General features: G+C 47.1%; 1 protein-coding gene across 1 annotated transcript in view; it reads left to right on the forward strand.

Moving 5' to 3' along the window:
* Positions 1-308: 308 nt before the first annotated feature.
* The window catches only part of SLIT3 (slit guidance ligand 3), a 574,724-nt gene continuing 554,272 nt past the window's right edge, over positions 309-20,760 (forward strand). The window contains exon 1 of the mRNA XM_045551207.1: positions 309-919. Coding sequence (XP_045407163.1) covers positions 723-919 — 197 coding nt within the window. The 5' untranslated portion in view covers positions 309-722. The remainder of the gene's footprint in view (positions 920-20,760) is intronic.

A 20,760-nucleotide genomic window follows, 5' to 3' on the forward strand; every position in this document is an offset into this window, starting at 1 on the left:
CCAGCTCAATGCCAGAGCTAAAAAAAAAAAAAAAAAAGGTACCGCAAGCCTTATCGGCCCTTGGCTCCCACGAGTGAATGCGTTTCCGTGTTTCTTTCCTGGGGCCCTGCTGGCAGAGCCCCTTTCCGTCCCCGGTTCCTCCCCTCTCTCTGCCGCCTCCTCCCTCCCAGCTCTTGGTCGCTCCAGCAAAGTTCCCAACTTAGTCGACATGACGCGCGGCGCAGCCAATGGGAGGCGGAGTTGGCGTTTTTGGGGGGTGGGAGGGGTGGGCCCCGCGTCTCGGGTGTCTGCCCTGCTCAGTGAATGGAGAGAGCGAGCGCCGGCCAGCTCGCCCGGCCGCCCCGTGCCCCAGCCGCCGCCGCCGCCGCGCTCCCTAGCCCAGCCCCAAGCCGGAGCTCCCCGGGCGCCGCGCCCCACTGCGCTCGCCCCGGGTCCCCAACCCGGCCCGCGGGCCAGCGGGGCCAGGGGGCGATCGGCACCTGGGCACTCCGAGCGATGCGCAGCGGGGCAGCGCCGGCCCCGCAGATGGAGCTGCCGCCGCCGCCGCCCGGCGCGCCCCGCTCCGCCCGCGCCCCGTGCGCCTGAGCGCCGAGCTCGCCCCTCCTCCGCGCCAACTCCGCCGCCCGCTCCCCAGGCCGCCCGCGCTCCCCGCGCGCCTCCTCGGGCTCCACGCGTCTTGCCCCGCAGAGGCAGCCTCCTCCGGGCGCGGGGCCCTGCACACCATGGCCCCCGGGCGGACAGGGGCCGGCGCCGCCGTGCGCGCCCGCCTGGCGCTGGCCTTGGCGCTGGCGAGCGTCCTGAGCTGGCCCCCCGCCGTCGCCTGCCCCACCAAGTGTACCTGCTCCGCCGCCAGCGTGGATTGCCACGGGCTGGGCCTGCGGGCTGTTCCCCGGGGCATCCCCCGCAACGCCGAGCGCCTGTGAGTACCCCCGCCCCGCCCTGCGCGGGCCACCCACCTGGGTCCCACCGAGGGGGCCCCCAGGCGCCAGATCCTTCCTTTCCCCTTGGCCGCGCTGGATGCACTCTCTGTTCTCACCCCCTCTCCGATCCCTCTCTCTCTCTTTCTCTCTCTCTCTCTCTCTGTCTGAGTTGGGGGCCTGTGGCTTTGGGCAGGTCTGGAGAGAGAGGTCTCAAAGCTCTCCGCAATGGGCCAAGAGCAGTGCCTCTCCGGGGGTGGAGGCTCCAGACGCAGGGCCCGCTGACAGCTTCCAAGGAGTAGGCTGGCCGGAGGCGAGGGGAGGAGAGAACGCGGCAGCCTCGAGGTCTTGGGGTGAGAGTGAGGGTGAGGGGTTCACTGAGCTCATTAAAGAGGGAGACGAAGGAGAAAGCCATAGGGTGAGGGGGTGTCAGGGCATGGAGGCCAGAGAGAGGGCCTGAGCCTGTTGACCGGCTTGGAGATCAGGATGGGCCCGCCGCTCTCTGGCTGCCCTTGCAAGGAAAGTTGAGAGTGTGGGTGAAGGTTTAACTTCTGAGGAAGCGGACAGATTCAGAGTGGGTGCTTGCAAAACCCGCCCTGCCTGGAGCGCAGCCTGGGAGATGCCAAGTTGCAGCCGGGGTGAATTTTTTATGGCTTGGTTATAAATGCCTCCCCAAACGGCCAGAGAATGGAAATGCTGGCAGCCCTTCCAATGAGCCCTTGCGCTGTAATCTTACAAACCGCGCTCAACCTCGGATCCTGGGTTTGGCAGCCAGTGGAGAGGAGCTTGGAGAGTGGGGTGGATTGACCCTCGTTTTAACCCCAATTGTGCAACCAAATATTTACTTTTCATATGTCAACGTTTTAGAAACATTTATCATTTTGATCCTCCGACCAAATTCAAAACTTGAACTCCGGGTGGGCTCCTCTTAGTCCGAAATGGGAGTGTGGGGAAGGAGGGAGAAATGGTGGAGGGGTGGGAGCTGTCCTGGGAACCCAGCTGGGAAGTGGGTGAGGGTTTGCTGTAGCGTGATCGACTCTCCAGGTTTTGCTCTCCCTCTTCCCTCTTCCCCCCTTCCCCACGTGACTCCGGGGTAGGTACGTATCTTCCATTCTGCCTTGTTGATTTCAGGCTGGAAGAGAGTGGTGATGATGTGAACTGTCCTAGTATGTTATTCCTGTTAGTCACCTCCTACCACTCCCACCTCCTCTTCCACTTACTCTTTGTGCATCTCTGGGCAGAGACTCAACAGAACTGCCTTGCTTATTCCTGGTGCTTTCCTTTGGCCCAGAACATTTTTTTTTCCCCAAGTGCAGCGATCATTCTTTTGGATAGAACCACACAATCCTAAAGGGTTAGAGCTGAATCTTCATTAACACATGTTGAAAACTGGGCTGGGCAAATGTAAAATGACTTGCCCAAAGAAACACAGCAAGTTGATGGCAAAAAAAGGGCCAGAATCCAGGTTTTTGCACCTCAATTCAGATATTATATTAATCTATACTGGGAAAAATTTGTTTTAATGGCATGTTTAGATACCTATAACTTATAAACTAAGTTTCCCTCCTCCTTACACTGGTGCTAGCCCCATTAGTGAAATAATAACTGTAGCTAATGTTTAATGAATGCTCTTTGTGCCTTCACATTTATGTGTGTTATCTCATTGAATCTCTACAACAGTCTGGTCAGTTACATAGGTAATGCTTATTACTCCATTTTACTGTTAAGCCATCTTGTCATTTACTCAAGGTCATGTAGCTAGTTAAGTGTTTGAATCCAAGCCTGCCTAGCTCCTAGGCCAGCTGCCCCTTCCCCCCAGCTGGACATGCTTAGAACAAGGGTCAGTTTGGGCCAAGATCTATAAACAGTCCTGGGAGGGTTCTGGCTGGCATTGGGTCTTAGAATAGCTGCTGTTGCTTCTGCTCTGGGTATTCCCTGCAAACGTTCAGCTCACCTTGACCTCCTGCTCCGGGTCTTGAGACTACTTCTTCCCCATCTTCAAAATCAAGCTGCATGTTTGGCAAACCAAGGAGAGTGAGCTCTCTTCTTGGTATGTAGGAAGTTTTCCAAAGCTGCAGGCACAGCACCGAAGCCAGCGTGCCGCTCGGTCACCTCCCTGAGAAGATCCAGGCAGCTCAGGGGCAGCCCCCGTCTGCTCTACAACTGAAGCAACAGGGTGAAGAGTGAAGGCCTGGACATTCCCATGGCCTCCTGCTGCAGTCATGGTCCTGACAGGCGGTGGCAGAGCAGGAGCTGCTTAGAAACCTCTGGACTTGATCCTGGTCTGTGGTGCCACCTTGGCTAGGGTGCATGGTGGTGATGGAGCTGCCTAGGCTGGTCTCCGTTCTAGTCTCCCTCCTCCCCAGGAGTGGGGGACAGCCTTTAGAAGCAAGCTGGATCAAGGTCACCACAGAATTTCAAGGCAGCCCACCAATAGTGCTTTACCAGCCCACACCTTCTCTCGGTCCACCCGGTTGTAAGATTTCAATTCTGCAAACTCCTTGGGGGATATTTGGCATTTTTATGCTGTCTAAGGATTTCTTCAGGCAACTATTGTTCATTCATTCCTCCCTCCATTCATTCAACAAACATTCCTTGAGTCTCTACTACATTCCAGTACCTGTATATAAAATCGTTACATATGCAGAAGAAAACCAGCATTTCAACTTAAAGAATATAAGCAAAAGGTAGAAGAAAGAAGCTTCCCTTGTTGAGCGTTTTAAACTTCCCAGGGCTTACTTTGTCACGGAGCACAAATTTTGTCTGCACTGCCATCAGCTGCTCCAGGCCTTCCTAAAAATCCAGTTTTCTGATCTCAGATTTTCAAATTGTGTTTGAAAACAAAGGAGAAGCATTTTCTCCATTCACCGTTCCTGACTCTGCCTCCCAAAGAGCCTTTCATGAAGGGATTTGTGTATGGATGTATGTGTTTGTTGTTTCTCTGGATGCTTTTGGCTTCTGAAACCTCGTGGTATGACACTAAGGAAAACCTGAGTGAGGATAATGTGTTCACCATTCGGACTTTGCTTCGGGCCTGGAATGGGGCCCGAAGTGTTTGTAATTAAGCCAGCATCAGAGTCGGGGGTTTGTATTCCAAGATCTTCCCTCTAATGTCAGCATAGCACACAGAAAAAGAAATTCCCTGTCTTTTGTAAACTACTGACAATTTTTCCCCCTCCATGGGGAGGTGACACCCACAAGAAAGCTAAATAAACGCAGAGGAGAATTCAGTGTCATTTATCTCCCATGCAGCAAAGATAGAGGACGGTGGAGAGGAAGTGAGTGGTGGTGCCTGAACCCAAACATTTACCATGGAGCGCAGAGTAAACAGATGTTGCATTTACCCTTCTGAGCACAAAAGGAGCCCGCAGATGTAATTCTTCTCCAACCACAATCTCGGCCTGGAAAAAGAAGGCTGATGAAAATGAACGCTCACGTGGGGCCTCTCCTCCCGGTCCTGCAGAGAGACGGGCAGAGGCCCACTTCTCGCTGCGGCGAGGTGGCGGCCCGGGCGGTAGAGTGGGGGCCAGAGTGGACATCTTTGGTTCACTTGGCTCCAGAACGTGCAGGAGACGGCTGTATTTAAATAAACATTTCCTGTTTGCGAAGGAAAACAGGCGAAAGGCTGAAACGTGAGAATGTGGTAACTTAATTTTCTCCATCGCTCCAGATGACGGCAAGCTTTGCCGGTGGTTGGGTCCAATAAAAACCGACACCATGTCACAGGCTTTCCCTCACTTGACCACAGAGGTCCTGAGGTCAAGTGGGAGACTCTCCAGGATGCTCAACAGCCAGGCCTTGTGTCCTGGTCCTCCCAGCCCTCAGGCCAGCTCAGAGGACAGGGGCAAGCTGGTGAATCATGGGGCCTCTCTGGGCCAACTGTGGTGATGTGGCCTTTTGGGGAAGCACAGTGCTCTCTTGGAGAGTCTAATGAGCAGCTGAGTGCACTCACCTACAGGTGCTGTGCAACTTTGAACAGATAGCTTTACCTCTCTGGGCCTCATTCCCCTGAAAGTCGAATTCTAGCATAGGCTTAGTGGTTTTCCAGAGATAGTCTACTGTCTGCTGGTGAACTGTCAGGATCTTCCTCCCTAGTGCTTAGAACAGTGTCGGGCACATAGTAGGGTATCAACAAATGCATGTTGAATAAAGGAATAATGAGTCTCAAAATACAGCTCTTTCTTCTTACAAGGGAAAGATGGGCAGGTAAAGATTTGCATTTCAATGTATGGTTAAGGGCTACTTACTAGTAACCTATAACATGAGTTATTTATGAATCTAAATATTCTAGATTGTAAGTATCTAAAATTTGGATTTCATGAACTAAAATTATTGCCTTACTAGAGTTACCAAGGACTCCCATCAAGTGATCCACTCCGGAGTCTGGTTGCCAGGCATTGCTTAGCAACCTTGCAAAACTCCTACTGTGCACATGCCCATGAAAAGAGCTAGAAATCCTGAATACTTCGACCATCGGACTTTCTAATCAGGAACTCATCAGCAGCATCCTGAGCGCTCTGTGGTTTTTGATTGCTGCTCTTCTTGAATTAATTGATATATATTTGTAGTATCATTAAGTTCTGCTTTTGCCGATCATCTGGGTCTTCTATTATTTCTGCATTTTTGCCATCTTGGTTGTTATTTTGTTTCTCTCTAGTATTGTCCATTGTCACTGGATTCCTTCTCCACTGCAAAGTGAGAATGAATAGTGGGTTGGAGCCATGGGAACTTACCTATGCTGTGGCAAGAAGGTTTCAGAGACTTAAGCATTGTGGTTAGGGCACGGGCTCCAGAGACGGACAACTCTGGGTTTGAATTCCAGCGCTGTTGCATCCTTGCTGTTGCACCCTGGGCGTGTTACACGATTGCTCTGGACTGTGGTCTGTTTAATCCCCCTGTACCTCATCTCCATCCCTGTAATACAAGGATGATAATCGCTCTGTCCCCATGCGCATGTTGTGGAAGTAGTCTGAGGCCATCCATGCACCGTGCACAGCTTGCTGCCCGCCGTGCTGCCTGCTCACTGTCATTGCTGTGATTGTTTATACCACTGTGATTCCTTGACTGTTAAGTGTGTATGATAAATATTCCTCTTTGGGAGGATTAAAAGAAATAGTGTACAGGAGGTGCTTAACACAGTACAGTTAGGTGCTGCATAACCATGTTTTGGTCAACAACGGACCACATATAGGACAGTGGTCTCATAAGATTATAATGGGTATGAAAAATTCCCATTGCCTAATGACGTTGTAGTTGTAATATCGTAGTGCAATTAGTTTTCTAAAAACAGATTTAGTGTAGCCTAAGTGGACAGTCCACAGTAGTGTACAGTAATGCCCTAGGCCTTCACATTCACTCACCACTCACTCACTGACTCACCCAGAGCAACTTCCAGTCCTGCAAGCTCCATTCATGGTACAGTGGCCTATGCAGGTGTACCAGTTTTAATCTTTTATGCCATATGTTTATTGTACCCTTTCTATGTTTAGATACACAAATACTTCTATTGTGTTCCAATTGCTTACAGTATTTAGTTCAGTACCATGCTGTAAAGGTTTAGTTTTATAGCCTAGGAGCAGTACGCTGTTCCATGTCGCCTAGATGTGTCGTAGCCTATGCCATCTAGGTTTGTGTAAGGACTCTATGGTGTTTGCATAATGACAAAATCACCTAACAACGTGTTTCTCAGAATGTATCCCTGTAGTTAAGTGACACGTGACTGTACCTGGTACATAGGAGCCTGCACATATTATTCATGATACTGACTATGGTTATTATTTCCACTTCCTTGTCTCAGGCCCCCGTTCAGCTGGAAGGTTTGAGGTTCCCACTGTAAATTTGCTCCAACCCAGAGCCCTGCAGAGGCAAGTTCCTGGCCTGCGTGTGGCTGTGCCCAACACCCTCTTGCCTGGGCCCCTCCTTCTCCCTCTCTTCTCTCAGTTCTGCCCCTGCAGCTAAGCCCAGGTTGGCCTCTGTTCCATAAAAAGGGGATTACGGTTGAAGTGGTTTATATCTTTTCCATGGGCGTGCTGCTTTGTGGTATATTTAAATAAGGAATGCATTTTATTTATTTATTTTGGGGAGCTGGATTTTCATGGGGAAATTTTGGTCCTGACTTTTTTTTTTCAGTGCTCATTCTTTCTATCTTTTCCTAAATACCTTCTTTTACTGACTTCCCACATCTGCCTCTAAAAGTTACTGTTTTTACTTGAAACAGCTGTATTTACTAGTGTGCTCCACCCTCACTGTGTAAGGTGGTCTTAACCCTTTTTAGAGCTGCTGAAAAGAAAGAAAACACAAGGTTGGCTTTCCCAGAAAGCTCTTCTGGACCACCACTAATCCCCAAATGGGGTGGACGTGGAGGGTGCCCTGGTGCTGTGATGATTTTCCACGGCTGTCCATTTCTTCTCTGTCCTCCATCCCTAAGTTTAACTCAGCCTTGCCCAGGTGGGAAGCTCACTGTAGGAATCCTCCGTGTCTCTGGTCTGCAGGCCTGGGCTGTGTTTTGTACTGTTACTGCCATCTGCCAGTGGGCTATGCTTTCTTTCCCACTCTCTGTGGTTTTCATAGTTGTCTTGGCAGTGCCATATTTGATACGGTGACACCCTGGAAAGAATTGGTCGAGGGGTGTGATTAAAAGTCCTCAATACTGAGTGGACAGGAGGTGGGAAAAGTAATGATTTTAATAGGTAAAAGTGTGGCCCAGAGCCAGACTCTGGGGCTCAAGTCCTGGTTCTGCCACCTACTAGCTGGATGACCTTAGTTTGCCCATTTGTAAAATGGTAATAATAATAATACCCCTTGCATAGGATGCTGTGAGTATTGAATGAACCTACGTCGACTGACTGGAACCAAGTGCATGCTCGATAAATTCTCCTGTCATCGTTATTATCATTCTCACTGACTGTAGTCTTCCTTTCAGAGCATGCTCAGGATGAAACTTGATTTAGAAAAATACAGATTTTCGGGGTTGGAAGGGGCCCTCCTGTTCACGTTCCAGCCACATGAAGGCTGGTCTTCCATCAACACAATGTAGGGGGAAGCAGTCTGTCAGCCTGCTTTGCTTGATTACATCTAGTGATGAGGAACTCAGTTCTTCCTAAAGCAATTCATTCCATTAAAAAAATAGTCCTAATAAGAACATTTTCTTTGTGCGAGGGTTGAACTTATCTCTTGGTGGTGGTTGTTACCCAGAACAAGTGTAATCTTTTTTTCCAAATGAGAGGTTTTAAGGAATCATATTGCTGTTGTTTTTCTCACCACCCGCTTGCCAGAATCTTCTCTTTTCTTCCTTAAATTTTTATAATTACCCCAACTATCCTGCATGTGTTAAAGTTTGGAGTAGGCCTTGTGCTGCATTCCTAGTTCTCTTCCTCTGAATAGGTTCCAGTCTTCTTCGATTTCATCAGTTAAAAAGAGATTTTCTGCACCCTTGCTGCCTTATTTGACTTCTACCAGTGCGTTCTAAGGCAGCCTTTTCACGTGAACAGCCACGCTCCCGGGCGGGCTCATTTTGACTGGGCTACCCTGCATCTGGGTGTCTCCCCAAGATTCCCAGCTGTTACCTTGTTGTCCTTTATTCTAGACTTGTGCATTTGACTTTTGGAGTCTAAGTGCAACACTTTGCATTCATCCTAATTAAATTTTGGCAAATCATTTCATTTCATCAGCTTTTCAGGAACATTTTTCTATTTTGATTTCCTCATCTAGCAAATTAACCTCTCCTTTCCCCATCCCCCACTTTGTATTACCTCTGCAATTTCAGTGAGCTTGCCTTGTGGCTCTTTATCTGAGCTGTCAGTATGATCTGCAGAGTCCTCTCTGCTGATGTTCTGAAGCCTCTCTATGGTCTGGCATGTGGATTACATAAATATATTGTCCTGTTCTTTCTGGCCGAGGTGGATAAAAATGTTGAAGTCCTATTAGCCTTTAGCATCTTCTTCCCCTGGGGTTCTGTTGTTCATATTTTCTCTGGAATAATTTCCTATTAATGCTAATACTTCCGTTGGCTGAATGTTCTCTAAAATCTTGGTTTCCTATGGAACTTTCCGTCATGACTTTAGCTTCATTGTTGTCCTGTTAGGCTGGTACCAGAAGCCCCACCAGCATGGGATGTGAGGGATGTGTGTGTGTGTGTGTGTGTGTGAGTGTGTGTGTGTGTGTGTGTATACACATGTGTGTGTTATTTTCTCCTGGCAAATATTTTAGCCTGAGGAATAGGGCCCTTCTGCCAATTGCAAAGCTTGAGTAACTTCAGCTTTTTACACACAATGACTTCCTTTAACATCTTGGGTACCCATTGGCACGGGGCACATGCCTGAGTAGTTCTGGGAACAGATACGATGGAGGATGAAGCACAGAGGACTGGGGCCTCCACGCTTCCCAAACCTCTGTCAACAATAACAACAGAGACAACAGTCACCCCACAGCAATAGCTAGTATTTACTGAGCCCTTCTTTGTGCCTGGCATTGCTCTTACCCTTCACATGCATGAACTCATTTGATATTCTAACAGTTATGCGAGGTAGGTACGAACACCATCCACATTTTGTAGATGAGGAGCCTACATCAGAGAGGTGGAGTGACGTCCCCAGGCAGGAGCAGGGGAGGCAGGGTTTATCCAGCCAGGCTGGTCTCAGAGTCTGCACTCCAACCTCTGGTCATGTCATTCCTCCCCAAATCTTTCAAGTCGGCCTCCTTTTCTGTCTTCCAAATTCAATTTTCAAAGAACAGCTAGAAGAAAAAAAAAACCCGAGTCCAACTTGCATCGCTGCGCTCCTGTTGGATGCAAGGCATCAGGAGAGGATGTCAGGGATACGATCTAGACACCTGGTGGAAGAGAGCCCTCGGGTCCAGTTGGGGGAAGTAGTTGGTGTTTGAATTGGAGCTTGAAGAATAATAGGGTAGAACTTCCCATACGCAGAAATGGGAAAGTGGTACAGATTCACAGAAGTTCACAGTTCGATGGGCTGGGCCAGAGCCCAATTTAAAACAATAGGAGCTGCACTTGTGGATGTTTTATCTAACATGGAGGTTTAAACAGAATCCAGTAGGTCAAGTCTTAGGAAAAACATCACCGTGGCGTGTGTCCAGTTACTATTTTTTAAATTTGGGGTTTGAGGGGATAAACCCTCCAAGAACAGTTCTGATGAAACTTATTGACCAGTAGTTTTCCCCTCAAGTAGCTACTCAATTTTGACAGGGATGGTCTTCCTTTCCAGCTAGATGCACCACTTGCTTTCTTTTAGCTGTGATCTCTGGGCTCCTCCCACCCTGGCATCAGGGCCAATAAGAATGAGATGTATCTAAGATGCATCCTGGCCGGAGTAGAACTTGGCATCACTTATTATGGCCAGATCACTGCTTGTGTGGGCTCAAGCTCCTCTTCTCTTGTCCGAAATGCAAGTCTGGTTCCTGACCCCTGATTCATTCTGCACTTTGGCAGCAGTGTATATTGTGGTTGCTGAAAGTCTGCCAGCACATTTAACCACCCACCTTGTCTCCCTCTTGAGTTTTTCGGCCTCCCAAGCTCCTGTCTGCTACCAGGCATACCCATTCTTAGCTCCCCTGCCCTCTAGAATTAATATATGCCCTAACTCAGGTCTGTCTGCATGGTGTAGAGTCCATGGTCCTCTTCTCCTCTGAAGCTTATGGCTTGACCATGGAATTGGGCATCCTTGCATCTCTCCCTGCGCCTGAGCTGCTCATGGCTCCTGCCTTAACCGTTCTAGCTTGGCTTTTTGTCCTCTCTTGCCCTCCATGTTGCTTGCCATAGCTTTTGTACTGAATTTGGACTGTTACCACCCAGGTCCTGAGATTGGATTTCATGGCTTGGACCTTCATTGGAGACTGGAGACCTGCCAGTAACACATGGCTTTGTCCTGGAAACAACCTCAGGCTTCATCTTCATGGCCACCTGAAGCCTTTTATCATGTCCAGGGTAGTGGGTAAGGGTGCTCCCGGTCTGGACTCTATAAATGTTAGATTCCTTAGACATACTTCCGAGCTCCCTGCACCCCAAGCAGAGAAGAGAACAGATTATTTTGTAATTAAAAAGCATAGCAATGATGATTTTATTGGAGAGTTATCCTGCTCAGAAATGTGTTGCAGAATTTTCTGGACTATCTAGCACTTTGCTGACATTCTTTTCCCTCCTCCCCATCTCTGCCAAGTTCTAGAATATAGGTTAAAAAGTGTTCTGTATATCAGATTTTTAAGTGGTATTAGTGGAAAACCAATGGGGAGTATTAATTTGGATGTGACCGAAATGAGTAGAAAGACCTAGGCTGAATCCTGGTTTCCATGTTTCCTAACTGCCCAACCTGAATGAGCACCTTTCTCAGTCTCCATGGTCCCATCCGTAACCTTCAGAATCACAGGAATAACACTTCTCTCTGGGGCTGATGCAAGGTTTAAATGAGATCAGATGTCTGCAAATGTCTTCTAATTTTAGTACTATGTGAATACTTTAATGAGTCCACCCACAATATCTGATTTGAACCACTAAATCCTGTATCTGGAAGATGATCAGAGTATATTTTAGAAGTTTCCATTTACATATGAAGAAACTCAGGGAGCTCCAAAGCCTTACTCAGAGTCACCCATGTCTTCAAACTCTTGTTCCAGTTTCTTTTTTATTTAACAAGATGCATCTTTTGCAAATGCAAATACAGCCTCACACCAGCCATGTCAGCAACCCAACCAGGTAGAGTTTAGAGGACTTCTTGCCTCACTGGATAATTATTAAGTGACGTATCCAAGACAGTAGGATCAAATAAAGGAATCCATGAAGTATGGAGATACTTAAACGAGCCATTTATTGAGTGTGTACCACAATGAATAAAGCAAGTAAAATGTTCTCATAACTGGGGCAGCTCAAAATACCATGACAATCAGTCTGGACTGTCCCTTCTCACCAAATGAGTGACAAGGCAGAGGGTACCATGCAAGGTTCAGAGGGGATTTTTATGGGTTGGGGGAAATGCGTGAAGCATGCAGTACCAAACCCTCAGGAATCACTGATGACATCAAGCCCCCCTCATCCCTTTTAGTGGTTACAGATATGTAGAAAAACTCACACATCATAAAAAAATAGTACAAATGGAATAAAAAAAAAACTCATGGGGAAAATATTAATCTGAGAACAATTGTATCCGAGAAAGCATTCGAGTATGCCTCTGCAGCTTGCTGGCAAACAGTGCAAGTTATGCATTTTATGAGAGTCCTCACTCTGTGTAGAACACTGACCTTATTTGAGAAGCGTTTCATAAACACTGACACACAGTGCAGCCACGTGTAAGGTTATGAGGAGATACAGGGCCTTCTTTGAGAGGCCGGCTTCCCTTCCCCTCCTGGGCTACAAGGGAACCACGGGACATTGTTTCCCCAAGGTAGTAATTCCTTTGTTCTTCTCTCTTAGGTTTAACTCAGCAGAAGGAATTTTCCCAGGGGAAAATGAGGAAGGGGGCTCTGGAATGAAATTCACCCTCTGGGTAGGTCAGCATAAGAGCAGGGTAGGCCATGGGGGAGACTTGTCTCTGGGGGGAATGGTCTGAGAACGAACCATCATTTGGCCAGTGGGGTTTCCTTTTGGAGATCTTACCTGGTGTCTGGAGACTTCGGCTGTGCCTGTGACAGAGGGTGGTTCTCAGACAGCGTTCACCTGGTCCCGAGGGCTGCAAGACCCCTAGCTTGCAACAGCCCCGAGAACCGCGTCCACCACATCCCCGCACACCCCCATTGCTGGCATTTTCCTTCTCGTCTGCTGCCAGCTTACAAGTTCTGAGTTTCTGCCACAGAACTTGGTTCTGTTCCTCCCCCTCTCATTTCCTTCCCTGGCCAAGAGATTTTCAGGCTTTTGAGGTATCTCTGGAGATCATCTGGTCCCCTCCCTCCCCACTGATCTCAGCCCGTCTCGAAAGATCGATGTCTTCGGGAGGTCCTAGGAGAGGCCCTCAGCTTTCCGGTGTGGTGGTGAGAAGTCTGCCCTGCTCTCCCTGCAGCCTCGTTCACAACATTTGGTCCTTTGTAAAGATCGCTCAGAGCCACAGGAAGCCTCTGCCAATCTGGAAAGTCAGGGAGACAGAAGAGGGACAAAATCTAGCCCCAGTGGGGAGTAACGTGGAACCGGAGGGGAGAGGCACCAGATGGGCAATTTGGGATTGCGGATCGTACCCCAAGGCTCCAGAACCAAGACTATCGCTTGTTTAGGGTCTAGAGAGGGAAGATCCCAGCTGAAGAAAACAGCAAGGGAAGGACACTAGGAACCGAGACTGGAGCGAGAATCCAAAAATGGGAAGGCCAGTTGCTTCATGGGAGCTTTTAATGAGTCTAGTTCCCCATCCCCACCCCCTTCTAATTACTCCATAGCACAAGATGGTAACCAATCTGCTGTGTTTACTCTGTTTAGCCGTACATTTTAATACTTTCTGAAACATTTCCCATAAGCTTCCCCCTTCCATGTGCCCTCCTTGTACACTCTAGAAATTTTGCAAAGCCCTAAATCTCCTCTGGGTTCTTTCCCGACTGGAGCTGCATGCTGATTCAAGCCATATTCAGCCAGGAAGCTCTCTTCCCGTCTTTTAAAACAAGAAACATCTCCTTCCAAGAAGACTGCACTACAGTTTTCTTTGTCTGTGTTGCTAACGAACAAAGAGGGCTCGTTGCAAAACAGCATTTCACGAGCAGAGCAGGGCTGATAGCGCCTCTTGCCAAATGCGACTGTGTGTAGTTGTGTGGGGGGGAAAACAGCTTTGTCAAGAGGAGGGCCCAGGGAGGCGGCTCTGGGGAATTTTTAGCAACTGCAGCATGGTGTAGTGGAAAAAATGCTTGCCTGGGAATTTGGAGACCTGGCTGTGCCTCTGACACACCGTGTGACCTTGGACAAGTCATTTGACCTCCCTGGGCCTCAGTTTCCACATCTTGAAAGGAGATGAGGGGAGTGAACTGGATGGTCTCCAAGGATCCTTTCAGCCCTGTGCATCCTCACTTCTGGGGCCTAGGATTTGGGGTTTAGACCTGAGCCAACATCCAGCCAACCCAAGGGACTTTCTAGAGGCAAGAGAGAGGCCAGGACAGCTGCTTCAGGGAGTGGCTGGTCCTTGATTAAGGCTCAAATAATTAGCTCAGCTCCACAGTAAGTCTTCTGAAATTAAGAAAGAAAAAGATGTTTAGTTTCAAAAATAGCAGTTAGTGTTTCTTAAAACTGATCGGCTTGGGGCTTTGTAGGTTTTATACAAAGACACACTTTCCCTTTCTCTGTAGCACAGCAGTTCAGAGTATTGATGCTGGAGTCAGTGTGACCAGAGTTCGAATGCCATCCCTGGCTGAGTGATCCTGGGCATGTTCTTTCGCACTAACCTGCATCGCTGGCTTCTTGGGAAGATCAAATGAAGTAATACGTGTCAAGCTTAGAGGACAGTTCCTGGCACTAAATAACAGTTCAAAAAGCCATTATTATGACCACCTTTTGCTGCTTAAAAAACCACCTTGAAACTTAGTGTTGTAAAGTAACAACCTTTTTATCCTGCTCAGTGATTCTGTAGGGCAGGGTTTTGGACACAGCTCAGTAGGGACGGCTTGTCTCTGCTCTGTAATGTCTGAGGTATCAGCCTGGAGAGTCTGTAATGATCAGGGGAGGCTTGAATGGCCGGGTGCTACAGTCACATGCAGGCTGTTCATCTCGGATGGGATGACCTGAAGGCCGGGCTCAGCTGGGACTGTGGGGGAGGGTGCCTACACACGCAACCTCCATGTGACTTGCCTCAGAGTACTCTACCTTCTTCCGTGGCGGCTCAGGACTCCAAGCAGGGGTATGCAACAACTCAGAATCAGTCAGAAGTTGTGTGGCTTTTTTATGAACTAGCCTTACAAGTAACATAGTATCCCTTTTGTTCTACCCTATTGCTCTAAATAGTAGGAGCTAGCCCAGACTCAAGGGTGGGGGCCACCCCCCCCAAGAAGTCTCTCAGAAGTTGCGGCTGTGTTTTAAAACCTCGATAGTCATCTAATTATCATCTTTATTTTCTGTACAATGATCTAATCTCTTAACTACATTGAAAGCTTCCTGAGGGTAGGAGCTGTGGATTTCTCTACAGAAGCTTAGTATAACGCTTGTGGAAATAAGACAAAGTCAACACGTTTTCAAAAATCAAATTGAATTGACAGGCAGCAGATTTGGTGGAAGGACCCCGAGCTTAGTGCCAGAGAGACCTGGATTCAAAAATCCATATGAGAAATGTGCCCTTTGGCAAATTACTTGTCTTTCTCATAAAAAAAAAATGGAGATGGTCATTTCTATTTCAAGGATTGTTGTAAGAATTAGGAATGGTGTAATCAAAGTGCCCAACACACAGGCGATGCTCTAACGAGATTGTGGATATTGGGAGGCAGCGTGTGGCGCTGTGACGAGCAGAGATGCTCAAGTCAGACAAATCTGGTTTCAAATTCCATCACTTACTGTTGTGCCACTGTAGATGTCCCTTCATCTCTTTGAGTCTTAGTATGCTCATCTGTAAAATGGGTCTCATAGTAACTACTTTTTAGGTTTATTGTGAGGATGAGGAATACATCATGTAAAGCTCAGTCCCTGAAGCATAATAGGAACTTAAACATAGTGCCTATACATGGAGTAGCCACAGTTAACCACAGTTGTTCTTTTGTTTGTATATTGATTCATCCATGAATTTATGCATTGAACAATGATTTGTTTAGTGCTCATAACTCACAATGGCTTTATTTTTCAAGTTCCTGCATGCTAGGGTCTGTTGATGCCTAAATCTGGGAAGATACCCTCATGGGATAGAGAAGAGGCCCTTTGGAAGGGAGCCCAGGGTCCCAGGCAAGCTGCTTGGGTCAGTACTCTATTTTAACACATCCACAACTGAGTTGAAATTGCTCCTGGTGGCTTTTGACCCTAGAGAATCCCCAGCTTCCTCCAGTTATAACGTTTTCTCAGAGATCCACATTTCCTTTCCTCACTGGATATATCCTATCCCTTACTGCCATGCAACTATGTTCAAACATGTTAGTTCTCACCCTGTGTCTGTTTTTGTTGGTGCCTTTTTTAAAGCATTGTTTTCTTGGCTCAAATTTGGCAAATTGTACCAGCCTTGTCTGCGTGGTGCCAAGTCAGGACAGTGGGTTTCACTTTTCCAGGTAGTTCCTGGGACCTGAGGCTCTGTTAGGAGCTGCTGACTGTGAGTTCTTCCTTTTCTCCCTAAGATCTCCTAAAAGCCCCAACCTTACCTTTTCTGTTAAGGGTACAGATCATCTGATGAAGGACATTGATCTTGTCCTTAGAAAAATGCACAAACTCACAATATTTTGCAAATGATTTTGAGGCCATTACATGCCATGTCCCCAGGTGGCATATTTCTTCTGAATGACCCTATCTGTCTTAGCGATTTTGATTACGTGGGCTTCTGGGTTTTTGCCGAATCATCATGTACCTGTGAAATTGTCGTATGTCTTTTGCTTTTGTAAGTCCCTCAGTCCCCTGCATTGTAGCAGACATGTATTTTGGCTGCCCAAGATTCATCCGCTCTCCCTTCCTAGCAGCAGCCTTTCTTACGTCATTGGAATATCATCTTCTGCATCCATGCGACACAGTCTGGTGGATTTGTGATTGGGAGTCTTGTCCTCTCCTAGAAAAAAGGTTAGCTCATGACCCAAGTCAGGTCGATTGGATGCTTCTTTCCTGGAATTAAAATCTTGACCACAGGGACAAGGAAATTGGACATGATTGATTTTCATTGCGTCTAAACACTTGTGCAATGACTAGACCATGCCTGCTTTTTTTCCCCTAGAATTGTTCTTAAGATGCCCATTGAATCCAGAAGTCCCTGATAGCCTTCTAGAGAATTCCCATTCACTCAAGTTCACAAACTTGCAGCCAAATAACCCTAAATGAGAAAGCCACAGACAACAAACTTCTGGGGGAGAAAGTGGCAGAATGAGAAAGATTATGAATGGCCTTTGGAGAAAGACAGTTTTACCATTCACCAGCTGGGTGCCCTTAGGCAAGTTCTTTTTCCCCTTAGGGTATCAACATCATTGTAAAATAAGAATAATGAGTCCTGAAACCCTGATTCTCAAACTCGCCTGCATATTGCAGTCACCTGGGGAGACTTAAAAATTACCAATGCCCTGGCCCATCCCCAAAGATCTTGATTTAATGGTTCTGGGGTGCTTTTTGGATGTTGGGGTTTTATAAACCTTGCACATGTTTCTGATGTACAGCAATGTTTGAGAAAATTGACCTAAAGAAATTCTTCAAATTATTGGGAAGAATAAATGAGCTAAGATATGTAAAACACTTAGCAGAATGTAAGGATTGATAAAAGTCACGCTGCTTTCCTTTCCTTTCTTTTCCTAAGGTGAATCAGAATCACTTGCTTTTGCTTCTAGCACAGTTTTCTGTGTTTGGAGTAGTCATAGCAATGCATGACAACCACTGTGCAGTATAACCTCACTTATTTCTCCTGCTTGAGGTGAAGGACAATCAGAAGTAGCCTGAATTATAGAATATACAAAAATGTGATTACTCTCACATCCATGGAATAACTAGGGTGAGTTCAACAATGTGAGAATATACAGTGGAGTAACTGCTTTAATGCATAGACAAAATTGATTTATAATTACCATGGCAACAGCAAAATGAAGTGATGTCTTCTCGAGGTAACGTAGACCAGGAATGAGGAAGATGCTGTCCCAGGTCTGCCCTGCAATCTGCTGAGGGGCCTTGGCTGAAACAGTTCATCTCTGAAGTCCTCAGTTTCCCAGAGCCTATTATCCAATCTGTGCATCTTCAACATATTTTTTTTTTTAGGAAATATGTTGAGGTGACAGTTGTTGAGACAATGATGAGAAGATGCTGTAGGAGGCAGAATGAAAGCAGGACCTTGGGCCTCATAGAGAAGATAATTATTTTTCCACCTGCCGGTGTCTCCCATATTCTACAAAACCTATCCAAACCTCTATCTTCAAAAAGCGTTTTCTGTAAAGAGTTTACAAGGGGACACTTCTATCTAGCCTAGGGTTCTCTACCTCTGTGCTATTGAAATTTTGCATTGAATATTTTTGTCGTTTTGGGGGGGCTGTCCTGTTTATTACAAGATATTTATCAACATCCCTGACCTCTACCCACTAGATTACAATTGCACCCCTGTGTCATAACAACCAAAAAATATTTTCAGACATTTCCAGATGTCTCCTGGGGAACAAAATCACCTCCAGTTGAGAAACGCTGTCTAGTCCAATCTCAATGAAGTAGGTTTAAATTAATGAAGCAGCATAAGTGTTGTGTTAACACAGTGGTTGATTTCTCAGTGTGCCAGAGATTTTTGCAGATGTCCATGAACCAGACAGCTATAGGGAATCCTTAAATCCATTGTTACAGATGGGGGTTCTGAGTTACAGGGAAGTTAATAGTAATAAGAATAACAACCATGGTATCGGCTCACGTGATTGTTCATTTCAATGTCAACTTTTGATCAACATTTTAAGATTGGTGAAGACAGGCAAAAATCTATGTCTAACTTCTTTTTTAAAAAATCAAAAAATCTGGCAACAGGAGGTCAGCTTGGCTCTATGGCAGTAACTGACTGCTTTTAGGTGAGGTATGTCCCCCACCACCCCCTCTTGTGACTCCAACATTGAGCTGTGTCACTGCCATTTGATGCCATATTGATTTTCTCTTGCTCAGCCCAGGTTCACTCACTGATACCATCTGCCCGGCTTCTCTAGGCTGTTGTATTTGTGGCTCCTGCCTTACAACCACACTGTGTTGTGTATATTACTGGTCTCATTTTAAAGATGGGAAAACCGAAGCTCAACCAAAGAAAAGATCTTGCCCAAAGTCACACAGCAAATAGTCCCCAAAGCTGAGAGTGAGATCTGAGCCTCCTGCCTGGCCGGCACAGCCCTGCCCGGCATCTCAGGGAAGCCCCTGGTAGAGTCTGCTGGCATCCTGAGATGCTCCGGCTGGATCTTCTGCATCTCTTGGGGTTTCCTTGAAGAATTGTATCTTGGTGTCCCTTGTGCTCACCAGGAAACCCACATGTCACCAGAACGGCAAGAGTGTCCTCCGAGTGTAGCTCACCAAGCTGCGTTTTCGCTGTGTCCCTGCCACTCTTTGGGCTGCGTCCAAGGGCTGCTCACACACTCCCACGTAGCCGAGGGGCCAGCTGGTGTGTGTGCTTCTGCCTGAGACGAGGCCGCTTGCCTGTGGGGAGGATGTGATTGCTTTAGGAAATTAAGTGGGAGTGATTAATTAGGAAATGTACTGAGGATGCTGGAAAGAAATAGCAGAAATGAAAAAAAAAATTGGAACCCTCCATACAGAGTGCTTCTGGCCACATGGCTGAGGATACTGTGCTCAGTGGGACTTCAAGCATTTGATCCTGTTATTTCTGATGCTGCTGCTTTGATAGAGCCTCCTTGCATGAGGATGCCGGAAGGAACCATGAAGTCAGCTGGGTCCAACCTCGCCTTTCCCTGAATGGCAAATGAAGGTGCGGCAAGCCCACCAGGAGAAGCTCTGCAGCTTGCAGGGAACAGCCGGACTCCGGACTCAGAAAGACCTGAGTTTGAATTCCTGATGCATCCTTACTAGGTGTATGATCTTGGGCAAGTCTCCGAGTATCGGGCTTCTCACTACGAAAAGAAGGTGGCGTTGACTATTGCCAAGGATTTTTGCAAGGAATTAGTGCACAAAAGCATGTGTAATGACTGCTGATAAGGAACACGTGCCAGGCACTGTTCTAGCACTTGGTGTTTTCTTAATTCTTACAACCGTCCTCTGAGGTTGGTACTATTACTAGCTCATTTTATAGCTGAGGAACAAAGGCATTAGAGGATACGTTATTTACTCCATGTCCCCAAGCTCGTAGGTGGCAGAGCCAAGGTTCCCATGCGGTCTGATTCAAGAATCCATGTTTTCAACCACTAAGCATTCTGCCCCTTGTGCGTATTATATAATTTAGAGATAACATTATACAATTAATGAATAAAATATGACATGTAGATATGATATAATTTACTTGTAATTTATTATCTATAAAATAATTCACATAATGAGTTATATTAGGTTGAACCCCATGGAATTGGCATTTTTGTTGGTTGAAAAGGTTGAATAGTCGTAAATTCATAGAGTTCATTCTAGTATGTAACACTGGAGGTAAGTCATAGAAATTTCTCTTTTTCGTAGCTTTTTAAAAAATATCTGCATATAGACTCAGCAAGTCCCTAACTCTGAACCTCAGCTTCCTCCTCTATAAGATGGTGCTGACACTACCTGCCACGTGGTGCTGTCATGTCAGTGAGACAGTGTGTGGGGGGACAGCAGGTAGCACAGTGCTCGGTGAGCAGAATCTACTGTTACAATGGTCACAGCCATGGCCCTACACACACTTGCAGAGTCCTGCTATTTGATACTCCTTCCTTTACCCCTAGTCCTGGCTTGGCTTTTGGTTTGAAGGTCTCCATGTTCAATAAAACTTTTAAGTTACATACAGGTGAGGTATTGGGCCCACGAGCTATTTTTTATTCCATGGGACGTTGATATTTTCAATATGCTTCAGTCGAACACAAAGCTTCCTGTCAGGCTAAGCCGAATGCCACTGTGGTCCGCATACCTAAGCATTACAGTCCTGCCCACACGAAACACCAGCATGCCCGGCCTCAGGGCTCGTTCCTTCTGGTCTTTCTCGGGAGTCCTCGTGGTACAGCCCCTGCTGTTCTCACTGGATTCTTGGCCTGTCCCTCAACCTTCTCTTTGGAACCTCTACCCAACTCAAGTCTCATCTGTGGGTTTTAATGCAGTGAAAGTTCTCTCCCACCCCTT

The sequence above is a fragment of the Lemur catta genome, chromosome 5 (assembly GCF_020740605.2).
Source record: "Lemur catta isolate mLemCat1 chromosome 5, mLemCat1.pri, whole genome shotgun sequence".
In the NCBI taxonomy this organism is placed as follows: Eukaryota; Metazoa; Chordata; class Mammalia; order Primates; family Lemuridae; genus Lemur; species Lemur catta.